General features: G+C 53.3%; 1 protein-coding gene across 2 annotated transcripts in view; it reads left to right on the top strand.

Annotated features, from left to right (window-relative positions):
• The window catches only part of cand2 (cullin-associated and neddylation-dissociated 2 (putative)), a 24,958-nt gene that overhangs the window by 5,940 nt on the left and 9,018 nt on the right, over positions 1–10,000 (top strand). For both annotated transcript variants that reach the window (XM_065955460.1, XM_065955461.1), the window contains exons 11-18: positions 1,666–1,784; positions 2,064–2,222; positions 3,227–3,448; positions 3,547–3,753; positions 3,937–4,124; positions 6,379–6,544; positions 6,623–6,763; positions 6,918–7,057. In XM_065955460.1, coding sequence (XP_065811532.1) covers positions 1,666–1,784; positions 2,064–2,222; positions 3,227–3,448; positions 3,547–3,753; positions 3,937–4,124; positions 6,379–6,544; positions 6,623–6,763; positions 6,918–7,057 — 1,342 coding nt within the window. The remainder of the gene's footprint in view (positions 1–1,665; positions 1,785–2,063; positions 2,223–3,226; positions 3,449–3,546; positions 3,754–3,936; positions 4,125–6,378; positions 6,545–6,622; positions 6,764–6,917; positions 7,058–10,000) is intronic.

The following is a 10,000-nucleotide window of genomic DNA, read 5'->3' as shown; positions in this document are numbered from 1 at the left end:
GAAAGGAGTTTAGTGAGTCAGCTGTTGATGGCTTTAATAGGCCCCTCCCACTCTGCACTTTAAGTAGTTGGACAGGATACATCCTCTACTGGAAGAGTGTAGGGAACGGTTTGAGAACAACACACACACACACACACACACACACACACACACTTCTTCTACCTGCTTCTAATTTCTTGCTCATATGCACTTCAAACGTTCTAACATCAAATCATCTTTTCCTTCAATTTATTTTTCTGTCAATATTCCTCCACTCTTTTCCTTTTTCTTTCTTCTCCTCCCTCCTTCCTTCTCCCTCCATCCTCCTCCCACCTCCCTCCATCCTCCTCCCTCCTCCCACCTTCCTCTGTCCTCTGTCCTCCTCCCTCCTCCCTCCTCTCTCCTCCCTCCTCCCTCCTCTCTCCTTCCTCCTCTCTCCTCCCTCCTCCCTCCTCTCTCCTCTCTCCTCCCTCCTCTCTCCTCCCTCCCCTCCCTCCTCTCTCCTTCCTCCTCCCTCCACCCCCTCCTCTCTCCTTCCTCCTCCCTCCACCCTCCTCCCACCTTCCTCTGTCCTCTGTCCTCCTCCCTCCTCCCTCCTCCCTCTTCCCTCCTCTCTCTGTCCTCCTCCCTCCTCCCTCCTCTCTCCTCCCTCCTTCTTTCTCCCTCTGTCCTCTGTCCTCCTCCCTCCTCTCTCCTCCCTCCTCCCTCCTCCCTCCTCTCTCCTCCCTCCTCCCTCTTCCCTCCTCTCTCTGTCCTCCTCCCTCCTCTCTCCTCCCTCCTTCTTTCTCCCTCTGTCCTCCTCCCTCCTCCCTCCTCTCTCCTCCCTCCTCCCTCTTCACTCCTCTCTCTGTCCTCCTCCCTCCTCTCTCCTCCCTCCTTCTTTCTCCCTCTGTCCTCCTCCCTCCTCTCTCCTCCCTCCTTCTTTCTCCCTCTGTCCTCCTCCCTCCTCCCTCCTCTCTCCTCCCTCCTCCCTCTTCACTCCTCTCTCTGTCCTCCTCCCTCCTCTCTCCTCCCTCCTTCTTTCTCCCTCTGTCCTCCTCCCTCCTCCCTCCTCTCTCCTCCCTCCTCTCTCTGTCCTCCTCCCTCCTCTCTCCTCCCTCCTTCTTTCTCCCTCTGTCCTCTGTCCTCCTCCCTCCTCCCTCCTCCCTCCTCCCTCCTCTCTCCTCCCTCCTCCATCCTCTCTCCTCCCTCCTCCCTCCTCTCTCCTCTCTCCTCCCTCCTCCTCCCTCCTCTCTCCTCTCTCCTCCCTCCTCTCTCCTCCCTCCTCTCTCCTCCCTCCTCCCTCCTCTCTCCTCTCTCTGTCCTCCTCTCTCCTCCCTCCTCCCTCCTCCCTCCTTCCTCCTCCCTCCTCTCTCCTCCCTCCTCTCTCCTTCCTCCTCCCTCCTCCCTCCTCCCTCCTCCCTCCTCTCTCCTCTCTCCTCCCTCCTCTATCCTCCCTCCTCCATCCTCTCTCCTCCCTCCTCCCTCCTCTTTCCATCCTCCTCCCTCCTCTCTCCTCCCTCCTCCTCCTCCCTCCTCTCTCCTCTCTCCTCCCTCCTCTCTCCTCCCTCCTCCCTCCTCCCTCCTCCCTCCTCCCTCCTCTCTCCTCCCTCCTCCATCCTCTCTCCTCCCTCCTCCCTCCTCTCTCCTCCCTCCTCCCTCCTCTATCCTCCCTCCTCCCTCCTCTCTCCTCCCTCCGTCCTCCAGGCATCGTCTTCTCGCTGACAGACAAGTCGACGTCCTCCACCATGAGGATCGACGCTCTCTCCTTCTTCCACGTCCTCCTCCTCACTCACCCTCCTCAGACCTTTCAGACGCACATGCAGGTTGTTAATCACTCAACACTTGATGTGTAACCTGCAGAGTTCAGGTTCTTCATATTTGATCTCACACCTCTCCTCTCTCCTGCTTCTCTTTTTACAAACAGATAAGAGGCACAGTGCAGATATATCATTTTAAACATTTCAACGTCTCGTCTTCTTCTGATACAGACATAACCGTCACGTCATTGTAAACATCATACCAATAACCGACGTCTTTTGAACCAGTTGATGAATGTGTGTTCATAAATCTTGACTCTGTACCCTGTGCTGTGCTCCCTGCAGGTGCTGCTGCCCCCGGTGGTGGCGTGTGTGGAGGACACGTTCTATAAGATCACGTCTGAGGCTCTGCTGGTCACCCAGCAGCTGGTCAGAGTGATGAGGCCGCAGGGACAGAACGCCACGGCGGCGGGAGGATTCGACCCCAAACCGTTCGTCAGAGAGGTAAGATGTTTTTTTTTGTCTTCTGATCTGGAACACACCTGTTTCAGGTGAAAACGTAAATGTAAAGATTTAGTAAAACATACAGGTGAACAGGGGAAACCTGTGGACTGCTCGCTCCGGATGGAGAGCGAGTCTCAAGTATCTCGGGGTCTGGTTACAGAGTGAGGGTGAAACAGATCATGTGATTCACAGGCGGAGTGCTGCAGCGTCAGCAGTATTGTGTGAAGAGTTTTTACCTCTCGATCTTCGTTCCACCCCTCACCTGTGGTCATGAGCGTTGGTAGCTTTAAAGCTAAAAAATCACTTCAAAATATATTGCACTCACTCATTTTGTTAGTTCACTACTCCTTATAACTTCTTGTCTGTGTGCCTGTAAGCTATTTGTTACATGTCCTGTACATGCTGAGTGATGTTTTTATATGTTCTATTTGTTACCTACCAAGGGACTGCAGATGTAAATTAGCCTAATGCTAACTCTGGTGCTCTGCATCAAATGGTTACATTTATGTTTGAATTGCACACGGTCTCTTACAAATAAAGTTAAACTGAAAATAGAGACTGAAGAATGAGATCGTGAATACAAGCGGCTGAGATGAGTTTCCTCTGGAGGTCGTCTGGGCTCAGCCTCAGAGAGAGGGGGAGGAGCTTAGACATTCAGGAGGAGCTCATGTAGAGCTGCTGCTCCTTCACATCGAGAGGACCCGGTCGAGGTGGTTCAGGGATCTGATCAGGATCCTCCTGGGCGCCTCCCTTTGGAGGTGTTTTCGGGCACGTCCAACTGGGAGGAGACGCCGAGGAGACCCAGAGTTCTCTGGAGGGATTATAGATCCCGTGTAGCCCGGGAGCGCCTCAGAATCCCCCAGGAGGAGAAGCTGGAAAAGGTCGCTCAGAGAGAGGCGTCTGGGTTTGCCTCGACCCGACCCCCAAATAGATGATAGATAGAAAGCATGCAGTATGTTAAACTACTTTTCTACATCACAAATCTTCATGTTTTGTCTTTGCAGGTGTTTTCTGTGACCATGAAGAGGCTGAAAGCGACAGACATCGACCAGGAAGTGAAAGAGAGGGCGATATCCTGTATGGGTCACATGGTGTGTCACCTTGGCGACCACCTGGGGGCGGAGATGCAGGGCGTCTTGGCGATCTTCCTGGAGTGGTTAAAGAATGAGATCACGAGACTGACAGCAGTGAAGACCATCACCCTCGTCTCTGCCTCTCCACTGAAGGTTCCCCGACCTCGATGAGTCTTTTCTTATTTAAATGACGAAGTCTCTGGAGACGAGAATATCAGAAATACTCTTTAACTCAACACTTTTCTTTACAGATCGACCTGTCAGCCATCCTGCCCGACGCGCTTTCTGTTTTAGGATCTTTTTTGAGGAAGAACCAGCGAGCTCTGAAACTCTGCACGCTGGCGTGTCTGACCGCGCTCGTCTCTCATCACGCCGCCAGCATCAAACCCGCGGCTCTGGAGCCTGTGCTCAGTGAACTTCCTGCTCTGGTGGATGAGAGCGACATGCACGTATCACAGGTACGAAGTTGAACCTTCACACACACCATGGGATAAGGAAGGAGGGAAGGGATGAGGAAGGAGGGAAGGGATGGGGAAGGAGGGAAGGGAAGGGATGAGCGCAGGACAACATCTGATACAGATGATAAAATGAAGTTCCTCACTCTGAAGCTTCACCATGGAGTGTGTTCTGTCTCCGTTCAGGTGTCCATCTCCCTGCTCACCTGTCTGGCTAAAGCGTGTCCGTCCTCTCTGGCTAAGATCGGCTCGTCCGTGCTGTCGGGCGTCTTCAGACTCGTCCACTCTCCTCTGCTGCAGGGCGGAGCGCTGGCGGCCATACTGGACTTCCTGAAGGCACTGGTGCTCTCCAAAACCAGTAACATGGGCTACAGGTAGGATGGTCTCCCCTCTTACCTGTCCTCCACCCCTCCCCTTACCTCCCATTTGTCTCCTCGACTGTCCTCCTACTTGTTTCCTCTTCTCCTCTCTCCTGTCTCCCCCCCTCTACTTCAAACGTTTTAACACCAAATCATCTTTTCCTTCAACTTTTTCTGTCAACTTTTTCCCTCCTCCCTCCACTCTCCTCTCTCCTCCCTCCTCCCTCCACTCTCCTCTATCCTCCCTCCTCCCTCCACTCTCCTCTATCCTCCCTCCTCCCTCCACTCTCCTCTATCCTCCCTCCTCCCTCCACTCTCCTCTCTCCTCTCTCCTCCCTCCTCTTTCCATCCTCCTCCCTCCTCCCTCCACTCTCCTCTCTCCTCCCTCCTCTTTCCATCCTCCTCCCTCCTCTATCCTCCCTCCTCTTTCCATCCTCCTCCCTCCTCCCTCCTCCCTCCTCTCTCCTCTCTCCTCCCTCCTCCCTCCACTCTCCTCTCTCCTCTCTCCTCCCTCCTCTCTCCATCCTCCTCCCTCCTCCCTCCACTCTCCTCTCTCCTCCCTCCTCTTTCCATCCTCCTCCCTCCTCCCTCCTCCCTCCTCTATCCTCCCTCCTCCCTCCACTCTCCTCTATCCTCCCTCCTCTTTCCATTCTCCTCCCTCCTCCCTCCACTCTCCTCTCTCCTCCCTCCTCTTCCATCCTCCTCCCTCCTCTATCCTCCCTCCTCTTTCCATCCTCCTCCCTCCTCTATCCTCCCTCCTCCCTCCACTCTCCTCCCTCCTCCCTCCTCTTTCCATCCTCCTCCCTCCTCTCTCCTCTCTCCATCCTCCTCCCTCCTCCCTCCTCTATCCTCCCTCCTCCCTCCACTCTCCTCTCTCCTCCCTCCTCTTTCCATCCTCCTCCCTCCTCTCTCCTCTCTCCTCTCTCCATCCTCCTCCCTCCTCCCTCCTCCCTCCTCTATCCTCCCTCCTCCCTCCACTCTCCTCTCTCCTCCCTCCTCTTTCCATCCTCCTCCCTCCTCTATCCTCCCTCCTCTTTCCATCCTCCTCCCTCCTCTATCCTCCCTCCTCCCTCCACTCTCCTCCCTCCTCCCTCCTCTTTCCATCCTCCTCCTCCTCTCTCCTCTCTCCATCCTCCTCCCCCTTCCTCCCTCCTCTATCCTCCCTCCTCCCTCCACTCTCCTCTCTCCTCCCTCCTCTTTCCATCCTCCTCCCTCCTCTCTCCTCTCTCCTCTCTCCATCCTCCTCCCTCCTCCCTCCTCCCTCCTCTATCCTCCCTCCTCCCTCCACTCTCCTCTCTCCTCCCTCCTCTTTCCATCCTCCTCCCTCCTCCCTCCACTCTCCTCTCTCCTCCCTCCTCTTTCCATCCTCCTCCCTCCTCTCTCCTCTCTCCATCCTCCTCCCTCCTCCCTCCTCTATCCTCCCTCCTCCCTCCACTCTCCTCTCTCCTCCTTCCTCTTTCCATCCTCCTCCCTCCTCCCCTCCTCCCTCCTCCCTCCACTCTCCTCTCTCCTCTCTCCTCCCTCCTCTCTCCATCCTCCTCCCTCCTCCCTCCTCTATCCTCCCTCCTCCCTCCACTCTCCTCTCTCCTCCCTCCTCTTTCCATCCTCCTCCCTCCTCCCTCCTCCCTCCTCCCTCCTCTATCCTCCCTCCTCCCTCCACTCTCCTCTATCCTCCCTCCTCTTTCCATCCTCCTCCCTCCTCTATCCTCCCTCCTCCCTCCACTCTCCTCCCTCCTCCCTCCTCCCTCCTCCCTCCTCTATCCTCCCTCCTCCCTCCACTCTCCTCTATCCTCCCTCCTCTTTCCATCCTCCTCCCTCCTCTATCCTCCCTCCTCCCTCCACTCTCCTCCCTCCTCCCTCCTCTTTCCATCCTCCTCCCTCCTCTTTCCATCCTCCTCCCTCCTCTCTCCTCCCTCCTCTTTCCATCCTCCTCCCTCCTCTTTCCATTCTCCTCCCTCCTCCCTCCACTCTCCTCTCTCCTCCCTCCTCTTTCCATCCTCCTCCCTCCTCTATCCTCCCTCCTCCCTCCACTCTCCTCCCTCCTCCCTCCTCTTTCCATCCTCCTCCCTCCTCTTTCCATCCTCCTCCCTCCTCTCTCCTCTCTCCTCTATCCTCCCTCCTCCCTCCTCCCTCCTCTCTCCTCTCTCCTCTCTCCTCTCTCCTCTCTCCTCTCTCTGTCCTCTTACCTCCTCTCCTACTTGTTTCCTCTTCTCCTTTTTCTCCTCTCTCTCTCCCCCTCTACATCCCCCCCCCCCCCGGCTCCTCTCAGTCAGCTCCTGAAGGCCCTCATGGACCCATTTCAGAGGTCTCAGTGCTCAGTGGACGGCTCGGTCCTCCACAGGCAGTCCTTCCTGTCTGTGGCTCGCTGTGTGGCCGCTCTCTGCTCCTCCTGCCCCAAAGAGACTCCAGGCACCGTGTCCGCACTCCTGCAAGAGGTCGGTGAGCGGTTTCTTTTTTAAGGTTAAAAACTCCTCCAGCTTCCTTGTTTTTTATACCTCCTCTCCTCTCCTCAGGTGAAGACCCCCGGCTCTCCTGAGTCCGCTCGGGTCCTGGCTCTGCTGTGTCTGGGGGAGGTGGGGAGGAGCGGCAGCCTGGGAGGGAGTGAGGAGGTGCAGGGCGTCATCCTGGAGGCCATCTCCTCCACCCACGAGGAGGTGAGACATGCACGCTTCCCAGACGGCAAATGAAAATCTCTTTTACCCTCAGTGCTTTAATCCAGTAAGATTTTGACAGATAGGGCTGCATGCACCACACACATCAAACACATCTTATTAAATATGAGCCACATCTCGTTATCTGTGATCTCAGGTGAAGACGGCGGCATCCTGCGCGTTGGGCAGCATGGCGGTCGGCAGCCTAAACGACTACCTGCCCTTCCTGCTGAAGGAGATCTCCTCTCAGCCCCGCAGACAGTACCTGCTGCTACACTCGCTCAAAGAGGTCATCAGGTGTGTGTTCAGCTGGGCCCGTGTGTGTGATGTTTTCATCCCACTCTGTCTCTTTAAATCCACTTTAAAGAGACAGAGGAAACAGGAAGCATGCAGCAGCAGGTTGATTAGAGCACGGAGATGGTAGAGGTGGCGTGCAGACAGTCTATGGTCGTGCAGCGATCACAGGGAATAAAGGTCACCACCCCCTCCCACTGGCTCCTCCCACTGGCCCCTCCCACTGGCTCCAGGTGAATTCTCCTGATTATATCCTGCTGTGTTCTCACATCAGCTCACTCTGACTTTCTGCAGAATAAATACGAGGAGGCTGGAGGAGAAACTCAGAGTGAAGAGAGAAACATTCAGGTGTTTGAGTGATCACATGACGCTCAGACTGAGAACACTTCAGGAGTTTTGTGTCTAAGCATTGAGGGTCAGATTTACTAAGCTCACAATTTAAAGAGTACTAAATTGTGTGTTCACTCCAAAAGTTTGCACGTTTGGTTGGAGGGCAGCAGCTTTAGAGGGAGGAGACGAGCGCATTATGGAGAGGAGCGCACCAGAGGGGGCGAGCTGGGGGAGAGACCATAGAGACGCGCGAGAAAAAGGAAATCCCAGTTTAAAATGTAATGTTGGTGAAAAGAGGGAAATAGGAAGACTTAAATGTAAATGTTGAAATTCTATAGAATGCAGAGGCTGTGAATGTTCAGTTTTGTTCGGCTATATGGCAACAACAGCCTGTAGTTTAATCCTGGTGTTTCTCTTCCTTAACGATTAGAATATTCAATCAAATAAAAAAATAAATGCATGACATTTATTTTTCTGTCATTTGAAACATGTAAACACATGTGGGGAATAACATGATCTGTATGCCTTCTTTTGTTGTGTCTATGTCTCCTCCTAACTTCAATAACAGCAGCCTGTTGTGTGTAACACTGGTCTCCTGGGTTAGCACCTTCTTTTCAAAGGTGTTAAATTCAGACACCGTCACAATCACCTCAGTTTTTTTCAGGCTTGGTAAATCACAATGTGTGTACTAACTTAACTTGTTTGTATTTTCTCCTCCCAGTATTTTGCACGTTAGGACAGAAACGCCCCATATTGAATATTCATTAAGTCAAACGTACTAAATGGTCAATGCGTGTTGTTTTGCTCATATGAAAGATTCAGTCCTCACTGCACCCCGTTAGTAGATCAGATAGCACTTTTTTGGCTGGTGGTGTCAAGTTTGCACACGTTTTAAGACACACAAACCTTTAGTAAATCTGGCCCTAAGAATGTTAACTTCTGGGTAAAACACTTTGGCGCCCTCAAGTGGTGGTGTTGGAAAGTATTAGAGATGGTAGAAATTGCAGCACAAGAGTTTTCCGAAATCTAAACATACTTCTTTATGTTTCTTGAAACTCATAAAAACTTCATAAAACTCTGGATACAAATCCCTGTCTTCCCCTCTCTCTCTGTCTCTCTCTCTCTCTCTCTCTCTCTCTCTCTCCTCTCCTCTCCGTTTCCGTTTCGGTTTCCGGTTTCCGGTGAGTGTGAGTGTGAGTGACGGTGGTGGTGTTGCGAGTGGCGCGGAGATTGAATTGTTTGCTATCCTTTCTACTGTTTTCAAAGTGCACGATCAGGTCAGTTTGTTTTCATATTTGTATTGAGTGTTGTTGGCTGTGTAAGACAGATCGTTGGAGGGGTTGGAGGGAGGAATGGCGTCTGCTGAGACGCCACCTCCGACTCTCCGACAGGGAGTTCGGATAGTCCCTCCGAACGGTACTGTCACCGTGGAGGAGGTTCTGTTAGCTGCAGGTGAACAGGTAGGCCATGATAAACTCTTGTATGCATCCCGAATGAACAAGGCTGTGGTTGTTTTTCTGAAGAGTGAGCCTCTTGTGTATCAGCTGATTGAGAGTGGTGTGTTCATTAGGGATTTGTTTGTGCAGGTTTCCCCGTTGTCGGTTCCCTCTACGCGGATCACCGTATCCGGTGTTCCGCCGTTTATTTCTAACAACTTGTTAGAGAACGAACTCCGCAGGTTTGGGAAGTTTGCGAGTGGTTTCAAAACTGTGAGTCTAGGGTGTAAAGATCCCAAACTGAAACATGTTCAATCTTTGCGGCGTCAGGTGTTCATGTTTTTGGATTCGCCCACACAGACTCTGGAGGTTTCCTTTAGAGTGAAACACGGTGACGCTTCTTATATGGTGTATGCGAGCTCGGGACAACTGAAGTGTTTTGAGTGTGGTGATGTGGGACACAAACGTTTTGCGTGTCCGCACAGACAGCAGGAGGCGGCTAGTGCTGCCGCTGACGCGGGCGGCTCTGTTAGTGTGGCGCATGTGGCGGGGGCCGCGTCCGCGTCCGCGCTTGGGACGGGGGCCGCGTCCGTGCCCGTGCCTGGGGCGGGGGCCGCGTCCGCGTCCGCGCTTGGGACGGGGGCCGCGTCCGCGTCCGTGCCTGGGGCGGAGGCCGCGTCCGCGCCTGCGCCTTGTGCTGAGGCCGTGGCTGAGGTAGAAGTGGCTTCGACCAGCTCTCGGGCTACAGAAAAATCACAGACTGTAGATAATGATAAAACTGAAGATTCCACAAGTTCTGCAGTTGTAGATGTTTCATTGAAGGAAGGTAAGACAGTGTGTTGTAGCCAGGCATCATGTGAAGGAGAGGACATGGATGAAGATTATGAGTCAGACAATGCATCCATTGCTGATTTGCCAAATAGTGGCTGTGGTCTTTATTCTTTAGAGTCAATCAATCAATTTATGGATGAAACGTACAACAAATCAGTAAAAATCAGTGACTACTTTAGTGATACTGAAAAGTTCATAAAGTCAGTCAGCATACTGAAAAGACAGGTTGGGTTTGACCTCCTGGACGCGAAAAAACGGTTCCGTCTTAAAAAGCACATCACCGCACTGAGGAAAGTTGGACGTAAGAGTGTGAAGAAGACAAAGAAATGATCATGCATCACAAGGTGTT

The sequence above is a fragment of the Labrus bergylta genome, chromosome 5 (genome assembly GCF_963930695.1).
Source record: "Labrus bergylta chromosome 5, fLabBer1.1, whole genome shotgun sequence".
In the NCBI taxonomy this organism is placed as follows: Eukaryota; Metazoa; Chordata; class Actinopteri; order Labriformes; family Labridae; genus Labrus; species Labrus bergylta.
The sequence above is the reverse complement of the archived record's forward strand: the minus strand, read 5'-3'. Positions and strand labels throughout refer to the sequence as shown.